Raw genomic sequence first — 24,181 nt, forward strand, 5'->3', positions numbered from 1 at the left:
CCCGACTGGACTTTCAGGTCTGTGAATTCACGCCGCTTCCACAGGAAATATCTCCCATTCTCCAAGCGCCGCCCGGCAGCTGAGCTTGCCGGGGGAGCGGCGCCGGACGGCGCGGGGAGCGCTCCTGCGGGCCCCAGGAAACTCCCGCTCGGGAAAAGCCATCGCCGGCCGCTCTGCGGCCAGCGGCTCCCGGCAGAACCAGGGAACGGGCGGGCAACGGGCTGAGGGAGAGAGGCACTCCGCTGGCCCCGAGGTCCCACCGTGGGAAAGGCAAAGATAGTGTCAGTGCCCCGGAGCCAAAGTTTAGCGGGGTGAGAAGCGGCAAGACCACCGCGGGCGCTTGAAAGACCCAGAGCCCACTTTCAGCTACTTCTGCATGTTCCGCGGCGGCAGCAGCAGCACCGTGAATAACTCGAGCGGCACCTCCCAAAGTCCCAGGGAAGCCGCCCAAAGTGCTGCGGGCGAGCCGCGGGCACTGCCCGGGCAAGGGCGGTGTGCTGGGACACCGAGAAGCTCCTGACGAGAACAAAAGCAGGAAGGAGGAAGAGTTCGGTGCGTCCCTGTATTCGCGCTACCGACCTCGGAGCGGAGTCGACCGGAGGAGCCCTGTGACTTCTGAGCCAGTCCCGGCCCGCCGCTACGGCGGGTCCCCGGGCGACAGGCGGGGGCTCGGCACCGACCCCCGCCGACCCCGCTGCACCTGGGGCCGGGGACGCGGGGGCTGCCCGCCAGGCTCTCCTCACCGCACGTCCCCGCTCGGGGCAGGCCGTGCCTCCCACAGCACACCCGGCCCGACCGGCCGGGAACTCCGGCCAGCGTCCCGCCGGACGCGTCACGACACCCGCTCCCGGGCGGGCGGGCAGGGAGGGCAGAGAGAGAGGGAAGAAAAGCGGCGGCGCCCCGCTGGGGGCGACAGGACGAGCCGCGGCTGCGGGCAGCCCCGCGCCCCTCGGCACCGCCTGCGCCCCGCGGCCGGCGCCTCTCCGCCGGGCGCCCGCGCCTCCACCGCCGAGGAAGCGCCGGCCGCTCCCCGGGCGTGGCGGTGAACTCCCGTGCCGGGAGCGCTCGGAGCAGTCTCCGCAGGGACCGCGGGAGAGGGGCAGCGCCCGGTCCTACCTGCTGGGCTGCGCCGCTCGAGTAGGTCTCGGGGTGTCCCGGGGAGCCGCTGCTGCCTCTGGAGGAGGTGTCGAAGTTCCCGGGGTAGTCCTGATACATGGTCCGAGGTCGGGCCGGGGGAGCCGCGTCCCCGCCTTCCCACACCGACACCCGCCGCTCCCTCGCCGTCTCCCCGCCCCCTTCTCCCTCCCGACCTCTTCGGCTCTTGCCTTTCGCCTCCCAACGCTCGCCGCGAAGAGGGGGAAAAAATAATTTAAAAAAAGGCTTTGGGAGGGAAGATGGGAGGGGGGGAAAGGTTAAAAAAAAAAAAAGTAAAATAAAAAAATCAAAAAAGAGATAAAATTTAAATTAATAATAACGATGTGTAAGTGGCTCAGTTGGCAGCCGAGCGCCGGCAGGACGGGACAGAACGGGACGGGAGGTCCCGGCGGCGCGGCGGCAGAAGAGCCGTGCGCGCAGGCAGGCGCTCGCCGATGTCCTCTCTCTCCGCGCTGCCCGGCGAGACTCGCCCCGCTGGCGGAGCGGCCGCGGCCCCGGGGGCTTCAGGCGGAGCGGTTCTTCTCCGCCCCACCAACCTCCTCCTCCTCCACCACCACCACTACACACCGGCCGCCCCTTTTCCCGGCACGGGGGGTGACTCAGCCGGGTCCTGCGCCCCGCGGCTCGGCGAGCGGGAGCTCCGCGCGCCCGCGGTGACTCAGAGCAATGGCATCGCCCCGGCCCCGCTCCCTTATTATCCGCCCGCCGCCGCCGCCGCCGCACCATGTGCACTCGCACACGTCAAACCCGCGGCGCACCGGCCCCACCTTGCCAGCGCGGAACCTCCCACCTGCCGCCCTGCCGGGGGAGGCGGGACGGACACGGGGGCCGACGCCCGCCTCCGGCGCGCCCGCCGCGCCGCCCCCGCCGCCCCGCCCGCCCCGCCGGGGCCCGCGGAGAGCGGCAGAGCGGGCGGTGCGGGCGGAGCGGCGGGGGCGGGGCGGCGCCCTGTTCCCGGCAGGCCCCGCCCCCCCCGCCCCGCTTGGTGCCGTCCGCTGTCGCACGTTGCCAAAAATGGTCATTTGCGTCGCACGACGCGAGCGCGGGTTTCCTTGCCGCGGATGACGCGCTCGAGAGGGATTCCCTGGCCCGGCCGCCGGGATTTAAAGGGACAGGCACACGGCCGGGAGCGGGGAGCGCGGGGGTGGCTTCTGCGCAATGGGGCGCAGCTCTGGCCCCACAGAGCGGCTTTCCCCGCAACGGTGTTGATCCGGCCCTTCTCCCTGCAGAAGGGTGGCTGGCAGTTCTTGACCCATTCCTTCACTGCATCAATAAATCAAACTTTAAACTAGTCTAGTTTTTATAAGTGTTAAAATGTTTTTATTTCATTTTTGTTTCTACTTTTATTTCCATATTTTTATTATTTTATGGTTTTATTATTTTGTTAATTTTGTATTTTCGTGGTTATTACTTTTGTTTTTATAATATTAATTTGTTTGATTAACCATATTTTTATTTTGTTTATTAATATTGTGCATAATTTATTTTTAAGTGCTTTTTCTGTTTCTGTCTTTTTTCTTTTTACTTTATTTTTAATTGTTTTATTATTTTTATTCTTATTTTCATTTTATATCTATCTTTTATTTTCTTTTTTTCCCATAATTATTAGTTTCTTTAATTTAATTTTTACACTTCTTTTAATTTTTTTAAGTTCACTCCTCCATCCTCCTAGGAGCTGGCTGCAGAGCCACTCTAGACCTGCAAAACCAGAGTTTGTCACAGGAACACCAGGTAACAACCCTGGACTTTCCTGTGGTAGAAATTCCTGGAGCAAGGACCATAACAGCCTGCCTCGGGTGCCTCTGGTACTACCAGGTCACTGACTGGCACAGGCTGGAAGATGTCAGAAGCAGATAGAGCAGAGCCATCTATGCAGAGAACATGGGCTCTTTGGTGATCTGCAACTTTACAGATTAATTTAATACTGCTCTTAGATCCCAAATATCTTGTTTTCACCCTCCCTGGAGGATTTACCCAGCCCTGAGCATGTCCTTTTTGCTGGTAGAGAAGGAGAAGTCATCTAAGTTCAAGCTACAAAATCCCATTTAAGCTGTCTCATGGACAAAGTATTTTCCCACAGGAGCCCATCTGAGTGCAACGCGCTTTCCTCCACTCACACTGTCCTCCTTGGGAAGGGAGAGGCAGGACCCAGCTCAATCCCAGAGTCTTCAGGGAACTTTGAAATGAAGCAGCCTAGTGGTGCTAAGTCTTCAGAGCTCGATTATTTTTCAGCACTGAGCCAGGAATTCGGGAGTAAAACTCCTGGTGATGCAGTTTGTTTTTCAGCACCTGACTTTGGGGGAGGTGGGGACAGGGCTGTAAAAATAACACCACGCTTCCAACACGCACTGCATTAGGAGCGAAGGGCTGGGGAGGGGGAGAAGTACTCTAGCAGGCACAGTGAGGCTGTGACGTGGGTTTTCCCTTGGGTGGCATATCAGGCAGGTGATCTGCACATGCTGCTTTCTGCTGGGAAGAAAATTAGTTCAAGATGTGAGAGGAATCAAGCCGCAGTTGTCAAGAGATGAAGAGAGACAGGGTAAAATAGGCATCATAATAAATAAGCTTAACAAAAAAGCAGAGGCTCAGTTTGGGCTGGTCACGCCTCCCTTGGCTCTGCCTCCAGCTTTCCTCAGGTGGAGGATGCTGCTGGTCCCAGGGCTTGCTAAACATTGGGAACAACTGCTGTCACCTGAGGTCACCAGCCCTGGCTCTGTCAAGCGCCTCATAACGATGGTGGGCTTGTAGAATCCATGCTTCTGTGCAGCAAGGAATGCAAAAGTATTTGGTGCAGGGAGGAAGAGATGGCCAGAAATGGGGAGCAAGATGGGGGTGCTGGAATGTTTGTGTTGAGGTATTTTGCTAGAGGAAAAGAGATGGAGTTTCTCATCCTTCCTCTTAGATTAATTTCTATGCTTTTCCTTGAGCATCAGATCATTAAACCTGAGCTACCTGCTCTCCTCATGTTGCAGCTCAAGCTCGTTTTGAGCATTGTTTTCAGACATTATTCCAACGTGATTTTGGCACATCTGTCCCGTCCTGCCAAATTTGCATGAGTCCTAGTCTGGGAACAGCTCATTTGAAATGACATTCAAGTGCTGTTTTGATATTTGACTGCAGTTAACGTGAACGCAATTAGTTGACACTTGTAAATCCCCACGTTAAAAACCCTGTAAGAACTGCAGGAAGCTGAACACGCACCTGAGGCCAAACTCTCCGCTCCTGTTGGGTGATGAACAGCTGGATTGGCACCACCTTGCCCTCCACAAGTGCCTGACCCGCAGCCACCAGATGTGATGGTGAAATTTCACTGTGTGTTTGCATTGACTTCGCTGGAGTTCCTTCTGTCCTGAGAGTGCAAAACCCCTCTGGCTAAGACAGGCTCACACATACAGAAGTTATGGGTACGTCCTATGGGAAAAAATATTCAGTCCCGTTTAGTCTCCTCATTCCCGTATCAGCCCTTTGTAATGCTTCTTGGTTTTTTGGATCGAAGTAACTCAGACTAGCCTGGCTCTCAGTGCCCCAGACACATGCATTTTTAATCCGCATCCAGACCAAGCTTCATTGTGCAATAGGCTCCCTGCTTCCAAAAAAACAAGAGATAACATGTACGTCTGCCTAGTCCATTCTTGCCCGAACCAAAGACAAATTAAGACCAGCCCAGGTTCCAGGGCAGGAGGGGATCATTGTAAGGCAAATGAGACCTTGGCTCCCCGCTTCTCAATTTCAGCAGCAATTAGGAGACTGAAAACCAGACCTGGGAATGCTTTTCACAGTGTTTTTACAGGAGCAGAGGATAAGGGCACCCGCAGCAGCTTTGACTTGGCCCTTGGCAAGCACGTGGCAGAGCCTGCAGTGAGCACCTCATTCTCCAGCCTCCCCGGCAGTGCCAGGCTGAACCAGGCACACCATGCCATCTGCCTGAGGGCAAGATCATTGATTTTCTATTTAAAAAAAAAAAAAATTGCATCCACAATTCTCTTTCTTCTTGCTCTTCTTATAACCCTTGAGACATTTCCTATGAAGAAGCCTGCAGTAATCACTTCACCTTAAATGTGCACTCCCACCAGTGGCAGAGAGCCCAGATGTGCTGTGGCTGTCCCTACTGTGGGGCAAGGAAGACCCTGAACTGGGGGGTGGCTTCAGAGGAGGTGGGACATCAGCTGCTCCACACCAGTGGGGTAAGGAGAGCTGCCGGACAACCTAAGAAAGAACACACACCTCTTCTTCCCATACAATTCCTCATGTCCTGTTTTAGAACTCACTTCCACCTCCCCCACTATTGTTGCTATCTCGGTCACTGTTCATTATTACAGAAGTGACTCTGTTGCTTCCTTTTCCTCGAGCTTTCTGAAGAAGCTGTGTACACATATCCAGGGCTCTCTAGCCTTTTCTGAGAACTGAACTCTACTTTCATCTGTGCATGGAGTCTGCTTTCATATTGTCTCTTGAAGTGCTAAGAGCAAGTGTTTTGATGTTAACTTCTGGGAACAAGCTCTTAAGCTACCACCTCATGCTTAATTACAGTTATTTATTAAGTACTCCAGCATATCCAAGGGAGAACGGAGGTTTTCTCCTTCAAAGGGCTTCTAGACGTGGTTTGTCGAACACCTTTTGCCAAGCAGAGAGCTTTTGCTACCCACATACCACTGGCCCATGGAATTCTCTCCCCTGCTAACCCTACTGTTTTCTGAAGGACATGCGGCAGCCATGGGGCCTCCCTCCAGCAACACAGCATATCTTTAGGGCAGGGAGTCACTCCCCTCAGCTGATCTCAGGTGACTCCAGTGACACTGTGTCCCTTGTGCTCAAGCATGCAGCTGGCTCTGCCCCACATTCCCAGCAGGATGAGTGCTGCCATAGATCCAGTTCGGGGTGGTGACACTAATGCTGCCACTGTTACTGCTGCTGGATGATGCAGTTGACATCTCTCTCCCAGTTTAACTCTCTCCCAGTCTTGCTGCAAATAAACCACGAGATAAAGCCAGATGCTGTGATGCTCTTCCCTCTTCTGAACCAGGGCTGGGTGATGCTGAGGGCCTGGGATGCAGGCAGTGCCGCAGCAGGGCAGTCCTGCAGCAGCACGGGCACCAGGCGCCTCTGGCACTGCTTAGTCAGGCTGGCGGTGTGGCCGCGGTGCGGAGCGGCAGCCAGCGGTCCTGCTGGCTCCACGCAGGGTCAGCTCTGCAGAGATCCCAGACGCCGACAAAGCTAAACACTACTTCAAAGCAGAAACAGCTTCAGCCCTCTTAAAATGTTCCAGAACAAAGGTCCTACCAACCCACTGAGTAGCAGGTGCAAGACGTGGATTCAGAACAAGGGTTTATTAGGAGTGACCATGACGCACAGTTTACAGCATTTTGCTGGTGTAAGGAAGCAGAAAGCAGCTTCAGGAGATACCACCTGGGGACGAATGAGCTCCCTTCTAGCCCCAGAGTATATGGGATGTGCGAGATGGGAACAGAGATCCCACGAGTCGAGCTCTAGACAACTCTTGGCACAAGATGAACAGTCTTATCTTGATACTTGTGTTTGTTTGCCCAGCTCCAAACCTGTCTCAGCAGCGTGAAAGCCTGCCTTGCCCTGCTCCTGTCTCCTGCAGAGACACCACCTAGGGTCCCAAAAGCCAAGGCAACCAACAGGGCTCATCCATGCTGCAGCCCAGGGGCCTCCCCACAAGATCCCAGGCAGTGCTGCCAAGAGCAGCCCCAGCAGGAGGTGTTTTAGGGGATGAGAGACCCGCCCTACAGAGCTCGGGCCTGGATCTTTCCCCATTTCCCTGTCTGCGAGGGCTTTAATATTTTGTTGTTGTGTTTTGTAAGCAGCACCTCAACAAACACATTTTCTCATGTCAGAGCAGTGGAAAAGACCGAAAACCTACCTCAGGAGCAGAAAAACTCACCCCCAGCAGTGCCTGCATAGCTCAGGTGAACAGATGCTGAGGAAAGCATCTTGCCTGAAGTGCCCATGCTCGGGTGTAAACAGGATCAGCCCACAGCCACACTAATGAGATGCATCGAGCCCTTTGCCGTTGCAGCCTGGGATGGCAGGATGGGGTCCAGCCTGTATCCATGTACCAAGTTTCTGAGGTTATTCCCTGAAACACGTGGTGCAGGCCAAGTGGATCACCCAGCTGAGCTTATCAGGCAACTCATTGTTCCTGCCTGAGTGATTCAGCCCCACCAAAGTATTCTCTGGCAGCACACCACCAAGGAGGATGAGGAGTGCACACAGATGGTTCTCCTGATAGCAAGAGGCAGATAAGCACACAGTTGTTAATGGCTGAGCTCAGATCTAGCTGAAGCAGTTTGACCTTTCTGCTGGTAAGCCTGCCTTCAGCTGACATGACTGAGTTTGACACAAGCACTCAGGGGAATGTGTGGCCAATACGTGAGACTTACTTTCTCCAGCAAGTAATATTGATTATCACAGCGCCTGCAGACACAGCTTGAGGCGGTGGTGGGGTTTCAGCACAGCTCACTCAGCGAGCAAGCAGAAGAGACAGCTGAGATGCAAAGGTACTATAATTTGTTGACTGAACCTGTAAAGGGTTCTTTCCATCTCCTACCACAGCGATCTGTGCGCTGCTGAAAGCCTTGGAAGGAGGGAGAGGCTCTACAGTCTGGGCAGAGGCACTGGAGCTGGCTGCTGTCCTCACGCGGCCTGGCTCCTCTCCACCCCGTGGGTGTCCCTGTGATCCAGTGCCTCTTCTGATGGACTGCTTTGTCCTTTGGCATCTCTGGTAAAGTAACATCCAATAGGGTCACTGATGCTCTCTGAGAATTTGGGTACTTGGGACTGAAAATGGACAAAGGATCGACCTGAGCATCTAGGAGGCTCTTCTTCCTCGCTTCATGGCAGCACATTTTCAAAATCTTGCTCCTGACCCTTTGCACTTAGGGAGACCCCAATCCAGGCATAAGGCAGTTTGCCTGAACCCATGGGAAGCCCACAAGGGTCACAGCAGGAAAATGTGAACTACTGCAGTTTGTTCTGGTTCTGTATTTATCCTGATGATACTTAAGTACCAGCAATACTAGCTAAATTCTGTGGGACGTGAGGTGGAAACTGCTATTATGCAGTATTTCTTTAAAGCCCTAGTGTAAACACCTCCCATAATCAACTTCTGGCTTGCTCGGGAATATAGAATGGGGTTTTTGAAAGCAGCAGAATGACCCAGAAGCTTGAGTTACATAAAGTCTATATGCAAATGGCACTTTAAGTTCTTTTAAAGCAATGCATGGTATTACGCCAACACTAACACTGAGTCCAGGAAAATGTACCAAGTATTTTTAATGCTGGGCTAGCTTTTGGAGGATTACAAGGATGCTCTCACCCAGGATATTACTGAATCTTTCCACCATGGCCTGCACTTTTCTTTCCTCTGCATTCTTCCTCTTGCTGCTGTGTACAGAAAGGCAAGGAAAAAGCAGAGTTTTTCTGCCTGGGATCTCAGGGAAGGTCTCCAGGTGCTTGCTCTGGAGAAGTGCCTGGCAACCACCCCTCTGGCTAAGATGTCATCCTGGACTTTGATCACTGGGGTCATGAGACAAATTCAGGAGCTCCTGGGACGTGAGAGCACTGCCCCTGGCTGCAGGGAAAGGAGCTTTAGACAGGGCTGAAATGCATAGGAGCAGCACGCCGAAAGGAGGGCAAAGTTGAAGCAAACACAGCAGGGGCGCCCTCGAGCACTGGCAGAGGGGTGGGGGGCAGCAGTGGGAGCACTCCGTGGGCTCAGTTTTGCTGCATCCGTGCCCGTGTGGCTGCAGGCAAATGCATCCCACCCCTCAGTAATCCTGCTTCCACAGCGGGTTTCACGACACGCATTAAAATACCAGGAGGTCCAGAATGAGAGATGCTGCTGGCAGACGGCGTCAGTGTAAAGAGAAATAATACGTGTTATCCTGCATCGGGCTGCAAGTGGGGACAGGCCCTGGGCTGCCGACGGGCACCTGCTGGCTTGCCCCCGGCCGGGGTGCGACGCGGGAGGGCCCATCTGGTGCGGGCACCTACGATCTGGCAGCCCCTCTGCCAGCAAGAGTGAGCCCTGCACCGCTCAGGCACGGGTAGAAGCTCTGGGCTCCGTCAAAGTCCCAGGCAGTCTGGGTGCAGCCTGGTCCCTGTGGGCACCTCCAGCCCTCGGGGCGGCAGATCCCCGAAGGCGGAGGTGTCCCGCGCTCTGCTATTGTGCCGTCCTCTGTCAGATCATGCTGTGCTGGCGGTTTGCAAAGCTGTCTATTATCGGCGCGTTAATAACCTTTCACAACGTTTAATTACTTGGAAAGGTAATCGGTCTTGTGGTAGTTCTTTAAAAAGCATGCCCATTTCACTTGCTCTTGGCAGAGACCTCTGCTATTTTGTCTTTCATTCTCGCAATAAATATGTTACAACTGATCCTACTCCCAAAGGCAATACCTATTTGTAAAACAAAGAAGAGTGCTCCCTGGCTTTCTGGGTACAAGCCCTGCAGCCCAATGCCATGGCACAGATCTCTCCTACCAGGAACATCGTGCATACATTCAGGGAGACTACCTGTGCTTGTTTTTTTAATGGCTTCTCATTTTAAAAAGTGCCTCCTTTGACATTCACAGCCAGGTACTCGGGGCCAAACTCTTTATTTCACTGCCAGAGTTGGCCCCAGTGTTGGCCGCACATAAATAAACAGCCAAGATGTAAGCATCCCGGTCCCTTCTGCTCAGTCGCTGCTGCCCTTTGGCCGCCAACAGCAGTGAGGGCACAGGCTGTGACAAGGTGTGATGCCCGAGGCTGGGGCTTGGAGGAGGAAGCAGGAGGACCCAGAAGCTGCAGGAAAAGGATAGGCAGGCCATCCAGGTGGGTGAGAGGACCAACAGGCTGCCTCCAAGGACAGTTAACCATACAATGCGAGGGTCAGGGGCTCAAGACTGCAATCAGCCACATCTCTGCTGCATCCAGCAGCCCAAGGAGGTGGCAGGTTGCTCTCCTTCCATGCAAGGATGTCACGGCTCATGACATGAGGCAATTTGTTCATATTGCCTTTGGGCTTGTGACCCTGTGCTGGAAACTGCAGCAGCCACAGAGGTTTGGCCCTCTCCTGGAGCCCATCAGCTGATAGTTCCATTCCCCTGAGGTAGTTCCATTGCATAGGCACCATCAGTTTTCCAATGACTGCTCTTTGCCAGTCTGGTGCAGCCTTGGGACCCCAGAGCAAGATGGACAGAGGATCTGCCTTGGCACAAACACCCCGTGTGACTTCTATGGAGGGCACACACGTGCACACGCGCACACATGTGCACACATGCACTCTCACATGCTTACCTGCGAGCCCCTGGGGACCTGGCATGTGAGAACCTGCTCTGTCCATGCCAGGGGCCGGGTCTGGGGAGGACGCACAGTCAGTCAGGCTCAGGTTCCCACCAGCCACAGGAATGGAAAGTGTTACACGAGATTGATTAAATGTGTCCTTTTCCACTGATGAAAACTGTCCTATGAGCCAATGTTTTCCACTTCAGCTGTGGGGGTACCCACTTTTGGGGTGAAAAGCAGTAAACATTACCAGAAAGAAACATTATTCATGAGAGCAGCAAAAACCTCTGGCATTTTCTTCTTTTCTCCTTAAGGACAAGCTTGTTAAAGGACTGAATGAAAAGCCACTGAGAGTTTTTGAAGGCTCTCAGCCTGCAAGTACCACTATGTGGAGGCACAGTTGGAAGCCTGGTCCCAGTCCTGCAGCCCATCCAGGCTGGTGTTTTTCTAGTTTTCTTGGAAGTCTTGACAGGTTTGTTTTCTTTTTTTTCTTTTTTTCTTTTTTTTCTCCTCCCCTTAAAAAAAAAAAAAAAAGCATCTTTTAACAGCCCTGGGGCAGAAGGCTCTCACTTGCTAAATCACAAGGTTTGCCACACTGAAATGTAGGGACGTGCCCACAAACGGGAACTGGCTGTCTTAGCTTTTGTTCTTGACTGTTTGCCAGAATCCTTAAAACAACAGGAGGAGGTTCAGCCACCTAAACAGCCCTGTGCTGGCTCGCTCAGGAGAGCCTGTAAACACAGGCATTAGCATATCGGACACCGTCCATGTGTTTGCCAGCAGCTCAGGCAATTCTGTTGCCAGGTGGCCGTGGGACAAGAAGGAGCAGGAATGCCTGGCAGTGTCAGCAGTGTGTCCCTCCTGGCATGGTCACTGGCTTGCGCTGACCTGGGATCCCGTGTCCTCGCAGTGCTTGGTGATTGCAGGTGGGAGAAAAGTGCAAACGTCAGGAAACACCTCCAGAAATACAGTTACGCTAGATTTTAGAGCCAAGTAAGGGATGATCCATCCCCACGCTACCCCACCAGAGACACGCTGACAAGAATTGGCTTTGTATCAGTGTGATGAATGGTCACATTTTTCCCCTCCGAGCTTGTTTGAAGAACAGTGATAGGAAGGGACAGCAAGGAACCAAAACTAGTAGTATAGAAAAGATAATTAGCAAAATGCTGCCCTTAAAGAAACAAAAAGTAACCTCTAGTGCAACCAGTCATGGTAAATGCTTTCTCAGCAAAGACCTAACCTGTAGCTCTCCATGCCATTCCAGAGCTGTATATCCTTATTTAACTTGGACAGCACACAGTCAGTCCTCAGCTACAGATATACAGAGACTTCTATTTCACTCAAAGACTTGGAGAGAGACCAGGTGTACACCTCAGACCTTGCCTGCAGTCATTCCTTGGCCACCTCACTGTTATGCTAATGTTTACTTAAACTGATGAGGGGTGGAGCATGACCTAGCAAGGGGTTGAGAAGCTCTCCTGAGGTCTGTCCCTCAGCTGGGTTCTCTCAGCCAGCTAGCTCTGACATTTGAACCTGGGAGGTCTGGGGTGGTACTGCATCTGCCTTCAGGTTTGACCCCAAGATGCTCAAGGTCCTTCAAGTCCATTCTATTTGCTCCAGTTTCCTTCCTGTGAGTCCCAACCAGGTCACCTCAGAAAGATTTAGGATTTCAACAAACTGCCCCGCTCACCCCAAATTCTGCAGGGTACAAACTCTACAGCAGGAATCCTCCGGTCTTCACCTGCAGCTCTTGGCAGCAACTTTTCCTTACACTCTCCTCCATAAATTCCTGCACACCTTTGAATCACTGAGGAGAACACGAGCTCCAAATTTTCCTTTCCCTGGAAAGGAAATCCTTCCAAGATTTTTTTTTGGTGAAGTAAATGGGGCGCAGTTCAACTCCCACAGCACCTAGACTTTTCCTCTGCTCTCCCTGACCATCTGCTCCCGAATTTTCGCCATCCCCTGGATCACCCAACCAGGAGGCAGCACCCTCACTCCCAGCACTACATCAACTCCATCACTTGGAGGAAAGCTAATGAACGTGTGCAGGTGGGTGCCCACCCCTGAGCCATCTCCTTCAGTTTGCAGGTCCCACAACGTCACGGCATTAGGTTATAAAGTTCAGCTTGTCAGTAAGCCGGTCCCACCCACGACTTCTTTCCACATAATTATGGTTCACGGATATACCAGGAAAAAAAGGAGAGCCCCTGCCGGAGATGCTGACGTCTTTTTCCTTTCAGGTTCAATGGCTGCTTTATTGCGGTTGGGTTTTCTTCCTCCCCACTACCCGGTCTTTCTCTGACTGGAACTGTTCCCCTCTGAAAAACGTGGTGACTTTTGCTGAAAAGCAATTCTGCCACTTCTGTAGCGAGGCAGTGCTCACGAATGGCACAGTGGTAGTTACGGGATGTGTGGTTTACCTCAAGACGTCACATCTCCTCCCCCCGGAGACATCAGAAGGGTTATTGCTCAAATTTGGCTTCGATTTTATAAAGGAAAAAGGCCCCGTGACTTTCACTACTACTTTTAATGTTCTAAGAAACCTCCACGTTCCCTTCCCCAGGCTGCCTCAAAGGACAAATAGCTGGGGCACAAGATGCTGCCTCTTGGTAAACATATGCATACAAAGTGCGGTCTAAAATCCCATGAGTCAAACTGCAGTGTTTCCCACTCAGGGAAAAGAATGATTGATTATGTTTGGGGATTTTTCCCAGGTGAAGGCTGGTCAGAAAACAGGGCTTCGGGTACCGGATTTGCACTTTCTTTCCTTAAGTACTTTTGGAGAGCAACAGGAGTGAAATATCTGGTGTGCCACTTTCAGTGCCAGAGCTGTGATGCTCAGCTGGAAGACAGTCCCTAAGGAGCCAGGGGGCATCTGTGGTCTGTGCAGGGAAGGAGTGAGCCAAGGCAAACACCAGCCCAGCAAAAGCTGGGCATCCTCTCTGTGAAACGAGAGGTGTGCAGGCTCAGTTGTGCAGGACACTGGCAGCACAACACTGTGTTAGTGCAGAGAGAGATGAGAAAGGAAACCAACAACCAGGCTAAAAAAAAAACAAAAACAAGAAAACTACGCAAAAGTAGTTTTCTACTTTTCCACCCCTTCTGGTGGAAACCCAGCCACTCTCATCACCTCCATAGAAGGAGTGGGGAAGGATACAGGAGTGTCCAGCTGGGCTGCTGGCGCTGCAGCGAAGGGTGCCAGTGCTGACATGGAGATGCACGGCAACTCAGGAAGCCCAGCTGCCACTGTCCACCCCAGATTTGGTCCTCTCTGTTGTTTTCCTGGCAAGGGCCATTTCTCTTTTCTCACAAGCCACCTCGAGGTTTTAACAACTTTCCCCCTCTGCAGACCTGCATTTGAGCTAACAAGCATGATGCTGTGACTCCCCAGGGGAGGCACAGGGTTCCCTTATCTTTATATAGAGACCCTACGCTATGCCTCATGAATGCAGGGTTTACTCACGAGTGCCTTCCTCTGGTGTGCCTTACCACGCTGTGACCTGCCCAGGAAACGCAGCTGGTTTCCTGCTGGCAAGCTGGGTAGCACTTCCTTCACTGAAGAGCTTGTTCACCTGCCCATCACTCCAGCATCAGGCTCTCGGGCTCCTCTAGGAAGGTTCTCATCTGTGGATGAAAAGTGCTTGCCAAGGGCATGAGCTGTGCTCACAACCCTCAAGCAGAGGGAAAGTGGCCTTGCTTGGCTCTGGCAGCGGGAGCTTGACACCAGCCTCCCCATCAGCTGGGATGCGGGATGCACTTCAGGAAGAGGGAAATGGTTATGACACAGTCAGGTGGAAGATGTGTGTGCGTGTGAGCATTGCAAGGACATTATCTCCTAAGAGTTATGAATAGGGAATCAGTTCCCTCCAACAAAGCTACCCCAGTGAGGAGAGGCCAGGGATGGGCACCTTCATACCCATCACTCTGTCTCTGCTGGGACCGGCAGCTTCCTGGCATGAGCTGATTAACTCTTCAGTTGCTGAGGAGGCTCAGAGGACCTTAATTTGACAGTCACCATAGAAGCGTTTTTTCCGTCAACAGACTCTTTCATCTAAGGATCTTAAAGTGCTTTACAAGTATTAATTAAGCTCACCGAAGTAAGTATGAATAATTATTATCATTGAACAGCATGGAGAACTGAGGCCAAACTTGCCCAAGAGCAACTGCCAGGACCCAGGTACTGGCACGGAAGGAGCAATTCCCAGCTGTGGCTGTCAGACTGCAAACCCTCCTGCAGAGAACAGCCTCAGCCTGCACACTGGCCGAGCCTGCCAGGCTCTGCTCAAGGGTGTCCTCACCTACGAGGTCACATTTGAAGAATAGGGGGAAAAAATTGTTATTTTCATTTTGGAATAAAATGCAATTGGTGTCACCATAAAAAATTTATGCAAAAATGACATGAATGTATAAACTCCCCATATCAGTATGTAAGCTTTCTGAGTAACCCAAAAGGAATGCTGTTTCACTTATCCTGTGCCCTGTAGTAGTACCGTTTCATGCAAAATTAGTAGTTTCTGAAAGTAATGCATAGTAAAATCAGGTGTTGAGGAATTACGGACAGAATTTAAGCAACATTTTAAACTCTAAATGATCAAACTTCCATTTATACAAACTTGCTTATTATTTCCCTTTACTGTTATGAATCTCAGGGCTTGGAGCACTTTAATTTTCCTGTGCCTCCAACCATCCTGTATCAAGTCGTCTCAGATCAGGATTGCTTTGGTTGCAAGTTCAGGTATATTTTTAAAGTTATAAAGGCTCACTGTCATCATCTAGTCTGAACCCTTGTACAGCCCAGCCCAGAGGAACTTAGCTGTTTACCTTGTAGATAGCCCAACTACTTACATCACATTATTTTGTTAATTTTCATGGATATCTCTGTAACCGCTGAAGGTCTCTCATTTTTCCCCACCTTCCAAACCCTGCTCCATGTTGCACGGAGAGGCTCCAATATTTGGCTTACTGTTTGCAAATTCCTTACCTACAGGAATGTTGTGGGAATGAATATACAAATATTGTGAGATTTGAAGATATCAGAGCAATGGGGAGGGGAGTCATAAATATACCTTACGTAGATAATAGCAGCTATAAATTCTATTGCCTTGATCTGGCTTGGCACCAGCGTTCTGCAGAACTCCTTGCTGTGCTTGTTCCTCTCTCCATGGCAAGAGTTTCATTGTTTATTACTGATATAACTATGACGTCTTCTGGACCGTTCTGGATAAAAACAGCCTTTTCAGTTTGAAATAAGCACTTTACAGATCAGTGGCAGTTAAACTGAAGAACATCTGTATGAGGTGTGTTACGGGGGTAAGCTGATGACTTGTCTTATGCCAGCACAACCTTTCTAGACAGCTACTTGGCCTGAGTTCAAACCATGCTCGACACGTGAGGCACCGTAGCTGGGGCTCTGTGTGACAACTGCTCAGAGCAAAGAAACCGAGTAGGTGACTCTTCTTCATCACAGAGGATCCTCCAGCATCATGGCTGCACTGGAGGTGAGGAGAACTACCCCTGTGGAGCAAAGCCAGCAGTGGTGTCCCAGAAGGGGAGCTGCTGTGGGTGTGCTGCGTGTGCTGAGGAAACACCATTTGTATGGTGGTGGCACCCCGCAGCCCCTACTCCAGGCATGTGTTCCAAGGAGTCCTTCCTCCTCCTCCCCACACAGAGGGCCACCTGCCCCATGGCTCTGCTAGCCCAGGTGCCCCGGCCCCATGCCTCATCCTGCCTGTCTAGCATGCAGCTGGTGACGGACCCACAGGGACCTGCTCGCCCCCACCACTTGGGGACATGTTTCATTCCTGCTGAATCCCTGGGCAGCCTCAGATAAAATAGGCAGGCAGGGCAGTGGCACAGGTACTGACCAGTTGATTTAGGAAGGGGGAGCCTCTTCTTGAGGAGTGCTGGAAACCTCCTCACCCAAGCCACTGCGAACTGAACTCAGCAGAGTGTTTCAGATCAGTGCTGCCTGTTTCCAATTACATGTGAGAGCATTTCTGCAGAGAAGAGCCAAGGTCTTGATTTATAGGCTTTTGGGCAAGGGAATGCAGTGTTTTTCATTATCTTTATCTCTAAATCTGCTCTTGTTACTTGTTGCTTACAACAAATTTGCAGAGTCTAATGCAAAGGTCTTTTGTTAAGGTTTCCTACGCTCAGATGCTAAAATCCTTCATTAAAGCCCAGGCTAATTGCTTCTGCATCAGATAGACAGGCCCATCCATTTCACCCTGCTTAGTGTGCCCTTAGGAGGGGAGCAGGCATTTTGGGACGCATTCCTTAGAGGTGGGTGACCTGGAGGCAAACCTCAGGCTGAGCCTGACCAGCCACGCTGCCATCCCACCCCGATCCGGCCACGGCGGAGCTTGAGAGCTCGCTCGCACCTCGCAGGCGCCGTGGATGGTGGGAGAGGCAGTCAGCCTGCTCCTGCACCACTCACTCTGCACCAGACATTCCTCTGGCTGGATTTTCTGCTGCATTGGCTTCCCACATATTTATCCTGACATCACATGGGCTGGGGCCCTTCCCGCCTCTGCCCAGTAGGAGTTTGCTGTGCGGAAAAAAAAAAAATCACTTCTAGAGAATGATGTCTTCCGTGGAAGGAAAAGGCTCAGATGCAGCGAGGAAGAGTTTTATGAGCTAAGCTTCAATACTTGTTGTGCAACATCCTTATGGGATTTCATTATTTATGATTTTATCTAACTACAGTCTATGCCCAATAGCTCGGAGGTGCTGTTGATTAATTTTTTCCATCTCTTTGATGTACCGGCAATAACTTGTCCATGTTGTCCTGTGTCAGTAAAGTGGAAGCTGCCATGGCATAGTCAAGGTGTGGCATCATGAAGTGGCCAAAGCTGGAAGAACAGTCAGTGTCCACAATAGGACCACGGTTTCTCCCAGCCACCCTCTTCCCACTTGCATTGGCTGATGGCGCTGTAAAAAGTCAACTCACTAAAACAGGAAAAAATGAACTCAACCAAAAAATGCCTTCTTTTTTTTTTCTGGGTTAGTGAGTTGAACTAACTCCATGTGACCAGGTATGTACTGGAGCCGGCGTGGAACATGAAGGGAGCTATCAGGCAGCAAGGAGCAGCAGGAGGAGGAAGAGGAGGGAGAAGGGCAAGTGGGGGCAGGCTGTAAGATCATCTTTTGATACCACACCCTACGTATGGACACTGTCAGTCTAATTCCTACCATACTGGTTCCATCCTTGATGTTGTAATCTGTTTCTGTGAATCTTTTCAATTAGGTAGTGATTTATTGGTTAGTGGGGTGGGTTTGGACAACCTCCAGCAACAGACACGAAATCCATTACTGTGCTGAGCTCTGTCCTACTGCCTGCAATGCAAAGGCATCAAGTTTTTTCTCCAGGAAATGATTCTTTTTCAAAGTGATTATAAGATTATATGACTAGACTATCGCGTGATGTAAACCCGTCCATTTCCAAAAGCTTTGGTGTAGTTGCACCACTTACAAAAGGATTTGCTTCAACATTTTTAGCTGTCCCAGCACATTAGTTGCTGGTTAACTGGAGGCCTTCCTGAAAAGAGTGCATTTATCAGCGTAAACGGACCTGTTTCTTCCCTTACGTAGAGGTTTTCAGTCTGCCCAAGTTAAAGTGTTTGCCAGTTCAAAATTTATTATTTCTTGTCATCGCTTCTCTTATAGTCATCACCTCTCTGGTACTAGTCCAATTCTGTGGATTTGTCAATCACCACCACAAAGAAACCCAGAGCCAAAATAAACCTGGCAACACTTTATTTCTGTATTACAAATGTACTGGCACAAGCGTTGTCCACAAAATCTCCCATTTCAGCAAAGTGCTTGAAATCCCATTGACTTCAATTAGTAAGTTAAGCAAGTGCTTAAATGCTGTGTTTGAACTGGGGCCTGAAGACAGGACCTTGGCCAACTGGATTTGTTGTCTTTTTTTTTTTAATAGTTAAGCAGCTTTTAGAGAAATTTCCACATTTCAGTTCAGTCAAGACAGCAGAAACTTGGATGAGATCAAGGAGAACTAAAAGTTGATACTATGTTGTCCTCTGGCTTTTAGTTCATTTACAAACTGTAAATTGGTTAAGCATTAAGGATTCAAGAAGAGTGAATGAAAAAGTGAGATGGTCTTCTAGGATACTTCTCTCCTCACATCTTGGGTTAAAAAGTAAGAAGTCTTACTCAGCAAAATGACACCAAAGGGAATTACCATGGACCACTGTGGATAGGCTTTACTTCATGGTAGCCCGATAGTGTCTGGCAATTTTATACTACACACTACTCCTGTTCTCCCTGCATGCAATTACATGGGCATATCACTGTAAAGCATGGTTATTACAAAATAACCACAATGTGCTGGGAAGAATATTTTATGCTTCTTAGTTGGACAAGGCTCATGTGGTCTTAATTTTTTTTTTCTTCTTCTTAAGGAACATCTTCTATTTTAAGATTTTTCCCATTTGGCCAATGGAATCTAGGTTAATGTGACCTCTATTAAATCAAATTTTTTCCATTATTCTCTCTGCTGATCAAAGAGCTCTGGGGCAGTTTCCTGAGAGGCAGGCACACCTTGCTGCTGGAGCAGGACGTCTGAGCAGCGGCATGCAAGTGCTCCCCCACCTTCCTTCTGTTGGGAAAGAGGCTTCCAGTCCGGTTACCTCTGCAGCCAGCTGCCGGCCCTCAGCCCCAGACCCACGCACTTCCCTTGCCCAAACCTGTCTCTCCCAGGCATACTTGCGCTGCCCAGCGGGAGGTTTTGTGACCATAGGAGGTAGAGCTATTTGGCACCATCCCTTTCCCACTGGGTTGGGGCACCTTGATTGGAGATAAGGGGGAATCCTCAGGAGCTCTGCCTGCATGGTAGCTCCTCTCAGCCACCTGGCTGCTGAAGGAGAGAGTGGTGGCAGCTTTTTCTTTGCTTCTTTGTTTTTTACAAGACTGGTGTAGACTGCTGCCTTACACAGGGCTCATTCCTGCAGGTGACTGGGAGATGGGTGCTGAGCACAACTGGCATCAGATGGAACCTCTGAAGAGGCTGGTGAAGGAGTGTCCTGGCCCTGGGCTCTGGCACAAGCCAAGGCAAATGATACCTGCATGGTTGGCAGCCAGCTCCTAGAAAAACCCTCTCTGTTCCCAACCACTGTCAAGAGACTTCCAGTTTCCAGCAATAGTCTAAAGGACTGAAATCTCGTACCCCACCAGGGCATGGCTGTGCCACGTGATGGAGTGGAGCACAACCTTCAGCCTTGTGCTGTTCCTGTGCTGCCCTTACCAGGTCTGTCCTGCTGCTTTGCAGCAGTATGGGATGCGTCAGCTCAGGCACAGGCCAGGAGGTTGTGGGGACAGAGGGCAGCAGGAGCCTCTGCACCACCCTTCCTGGCACATCTGCTCCAGGCAATGCTGGTGAGATGTGGCAGGAAAGACCGATGTTGAAGATGGAGCCATTTCCCAGTCTTACAGCAGGACTGGACATGGCTTCCTCACGCCCCAGAAAGGGTGGGAGCAGTGCTGCTGGCTGCAGCATGGCAGGACCCAGCTCCTGTCCCACCACAGAGTGGCCATGCCGCCCTGGGCGAGTCATGTCCTTGTTTTTTGTCTCAGTTCCTTGTTTGTAAAATGGACACAAATACTTCACAAGGGTGTTGTGAAACCTAATTAATTAATTAATACCTGTGATGCACTTTGATGTCCTCACATGAAAAGTCCTATATAACTACAAAGCATTTTTAATGTTATAAAGCAAGAACTTCTTGCTGTCTTGCCTTGGCAAAGAGGCTGATTAGATGTTATCAGTTCTGCTGCTTGCATGCACAGAAACTGCTGCAGTGGGGTTTGGATCCTGGTTTGTTTTTAAAGAGTTTCATAGTAACATGATGGGAAGCGTTAATTTGGGGGTCTGTTCCCTCTGACTTGAGGGAGTGCCCCAAAGTGACCTTTTGTTTTCTGTAGCTGTAGAAGGGAAAAGAAAAAACAAAACGCCACACAAAGCCCAAATGAAACTCTGACATATCTGCAGTAACTGTACCAAAAGGCTTTCTAGCCTGAGCCTGAGGAAAAGCTGTATGCTTAAATGATTGCATATTGCTCACATTTTGTAGAAGGCAACTGGCTTCTAAATTAAGAGCCTGTTTGGGCCAAATCTCATTGATTATTTTGTCTATTCTGCTGTTAAGACTGCCCCCTTTCTAGTTTCACTACCTAGGGGGTTGGGCCTGAGGAGCCCTAATTCTGCCTTCTGAAATGCACGGTACTGTGATGCCAAAAGGCACCATTGCAGAGCCTGTGCTTTAATTTGTACTCATTTGATAACTAATGTTAAAGCAGGAGGAAGCTGTGCTGTATGGTCTGTCCCTTAGAGAGCTCAGTGATGTCTGTGTGCAGTGGAGGGATGAAAGGGCAACTTTAAATGTAAAATTCCCAACCGACCTGTCCAGCACTGCATCTAACTACTAATAAGTTAATGACAAAATACAATTGCCTTGACTCCTGCAATTTAGAAAACTGGAGCCAAAGCAGTCTTAATAATCCTGTTTTTCTTTCCCAATTAACACTGTTTACTTTCTGCATTTCCTTGACCTTGAAGAACAATCCTGCACAATTCCACTTGCCTCCACCTTCAACCCTTACAGTACAAACGCAGCAGGCAGACTGTGCATGGCTCGAGCAGCATCACACTTGGTTTAAACTGGATTATAAAACTAGAATAAACCTCGATATAAACATTTACTCCACCTTTACAAGAAGTACTCTGCAGCCAGTCCTCCCAGAACAGGATAATTTCCCTGCACTCAGCAGTGCCATTCCAGACCGACAGCAGCCCAGCACTGATAAGCCTCCTCCACCCCAACTCTCTGACTGTCAGCACCCACTTTCTCTCCCTTCCCTGAAATCTAAAACTGGTTCTACACTTGGACATTACCATTTTGTTAACACAAATAGGTAAATACACACATCAAGCACAATCCAAAGGGCTTGGGCTCTGTAGGCTGTCATTTCCAGCAGTCGCCTCAAAGCTTGGAGTTGCCCAGAGCTGCCTGCAAGCAATTGCTCACAAGCACTTTTTTTTGTCTTTTATTTTTTGTTTTGATTTTAATGACGAATTCTCCCTGTGCTCATCTGGACAGCATTTGGAGGACAGCAGGATCCTGTGCATGCCACAGCAGCTGGAAGCACTGCAGCTGAGCTGGGTGCTCTCAGTCTATCTTGCCCAGCACAGTGAGAGGGGAGGGAGCAAAAGTCCACTCAGGTGTGAGCAGCTGGAGGCAGGAATAGGCACAATGACAGGAAACTGGGTACATCACCTTTGCAAAACCAAATAACACATTTAGAAATACAAAAAAGCCTCCCCAAAACCAGCTTGGACAAAATCCTTTCCTTCCCCCAGCAACAGAGGGATGCAGAGGCTGAAGTGTTTTCACACTGAAAGCATGGCAGCGTTTGTGAGCTTTCTCCACAGTCTGCAAATAAACAAAACCCAGGGAGTGTTTTGCATTCAATAGTTAATCACAGTTGGCTGAGTGTTTTTATTTTTCTTCACTGTAAAGGCATTCTTGGTCCGCCTCCCAAACAGCTTGTTTTGTCTGCGAGATTTAATCTTGAGTGGCAGGACTAGGTGCAAAGACAAACCTCAAAACAATTCCTATTTTTCTGTAGCAAGATGTCTGGATGTGAAAGCTAACTGCCCTGCAAACAGGCCCCTCAGGCTGGCATGCACAGGGCTTCTTGCCACAATTGCCAGTCTGCCCGGATACCCTGGCCCACGAAGCAGCTCATTTCACTCAGTTCTAATGCCTTCCTGTTTGCTCTTTAAATGGTCTAAACAAGTAGAATTCAATGCGTGTTGGACCAGTTTCTAGCCCTAGCTCCTCCCTGAAGAAGCATCTTGTTTGTATACAGGGAGCACTGGCTCCAGATGCCCAGCCTACTTTCAAATCCAAACATGGTTTTTCTTCAAGGCAACATCAAGGCACCTTTCATAAAAATGAAGGGATGATGCAATACCTATACAGTGCATCAACAAGTACTTGAGCTGCTTTGCTGAGAATTAGCTTGGGCAGTTACTTAAGAGCACTATGCTGTACAAACATCAGGCACATTTTTGAAGCCGTCCCTACTAACAAAAGTGAATGACTGAAAAAGTACTGACTTTAATTTTTATATTTTTGTACTTATAAGATCTGAAAATGGCTAGAAACGGTTAACTTATGAAATCTCCCCACTTACACTCTTAATTTTGTTTTTATGTGCTATTGCCTCTGAACAATCTTTAAAGGAGATAGATAATACCAGGTTGTGCTTAGATCTCAGGTATCACAGGTATTAAAAAGTTGATAAAACCACGTCCAAGTTGCCTGGGAGGTATGTCTGCAGGTCATTTATTCCAACATTTTGCTTGAAGCAGGACTATCTCCAGTTGCCAGATAGAACCATCATGGCTTTGCCTACTCATGTCTAACAAAACTCCAGGGAGATGCCCCAACCTTCAGAGACATTTCTTTCACTTCCACTGGTGGACTGTTTCCTCTTCATGGAAATGCTCTCTGTGGGCTTGGTATCCTGGAGATCTGTGCATTTGATGGTGTTGAGTCTGGAGGCAGAATTTTTGGTAAGTCTTCTCTATAAACATAATCCAACAGAGCCTGCAGGAAGGAGTCATGAAACTCCCTGCAAATTCATTTCAACAGCTTCTTGCAGCTCCCCTAGTCCTGTGTGACATTAGACATAGGTAGATACTTTTGATGTTTCTCTCATGCATATGCTTTAAAACCAGTAAAAGTCCTTAGCAAAGATGGGGCCGATACGCACAATGTGTTAAGTGATGCTGGTAACCTCCAGCAACTTTTAAGAGTTTTCTCTGAAGCGACTTCAAGAATACAACTCAGTTTCTCTTGCAGTCAGAATCATAGAAATTAACCTGCTTCTTGAGCCTGCTCCAAGGTATCTCTGGAGCAGAGAAAATAAGTAACACTTCACACAGTATAGCTAAAACAGGTACCCTTTTGACAGAGCATATCACAGTGCTGAATACATAGCTCAGGTTTGAAATGGGCCTCGATCCCTTTCTAAAGCACCACAATAAGAAATACTCTCACCATCCATAAAAAGTGTGACAAACCAAGTGATGAGATTATTTTTAAATCTCTCTTATGAAGTACCCCAGCACGGGCTAATGTCAGAGACAGGGAATTGGATACACCTGAACAATGTCCTGACAGACACCACCTCCTCTTCAAACCACGCACCTCCGAGTGTTGTTTGCAGCCTTGCTTTGAAAAGCCTTTTCCTCATGAGCAGGTATTTACCCAGCTTTGCATGAGCAATCCAGGTCGGTGCTGAACACCCATGCACTGGAAGAGAGGAAGGCAGGATCAGGTTGTGGGGGTTTTTCATGCAACCTGCCCATAATTAGCCTCAAGCAGCAGCTGAGTCACCCACAAGAGTCCCGGGTGCTATTAGGACCAGACACGCCAGGGCCCAGTGTATAATTATACAGCCACCGCCATGCGGAACTGCTCCATTTAGCTATCTGACCCCATTAGACAGAAGCTGTTACTTCTTCTTGGCTACAAGTGCTGTGGGTGGTCAGAAGAAGATGAGCCCAATTCTCACAGCACAAACCCCTTCAGCCAAACTCACCTCTTTCTTGCTGAAACCCGCAGATGCCATCCTCTTTTCTGGTCCATCTGTGCGCTGTCTGAGAGCTCCCCTGTGCTCCAGAGGCAGATACTGGATACAAGGGAGT

The 24,181-nt window shown here is 50.1% G+C and overlaps 1 protein-coding gene across 1 annotated transcript in view; it reads right to left on the bottom strand.

Annotated features, from left to right (window-relative positions):
- The window catches only part of FOSL2 (FOS like 2, AP-1 transcription factor subunit), an 18,103-nt gene extending 16,210 nt beyond the window's left edge, over positions 1–1,893 (bottom strand). The window contains exons 1-2 of the mRNA XM_027898250.1: positions 1,723–1,893; positions 1,117–1,380 (exon numbers count right to left, since the gene is read on the bottom strand). Coding sequence (XP_027754051.1) covers positions 1,117–1,380; positions 1,723–1,881 — 423 coding nt within the window. The 5' untranslated portion in view covers positions 1,882–1,893. The remainder of the gene's footprint in view (positions 1–1,116; positions 1,381–1,722) is intronic.
- Between the last annotated feature and the right edge of the window lie 22,288 nt (positions 1,894–24,181).

This window comes from Empidonax traillii, unplaced genomic scaffold, assembly GCF_003031625.1.
Source record: "Empidonax traillii isolate 1590-97213 ecotype Southwest subspecies unplaced genomic scaffold, ASM303162v1 scaffold586:size682069, whole genome shotgun sequence".
Taxonomy (NCBI): domain Eukaryota; kingdom Metazoa; phylum Chordata; class Aves; order Passeriformes; family Tyrannidae; genus Empidonax; species Empidonax traillii.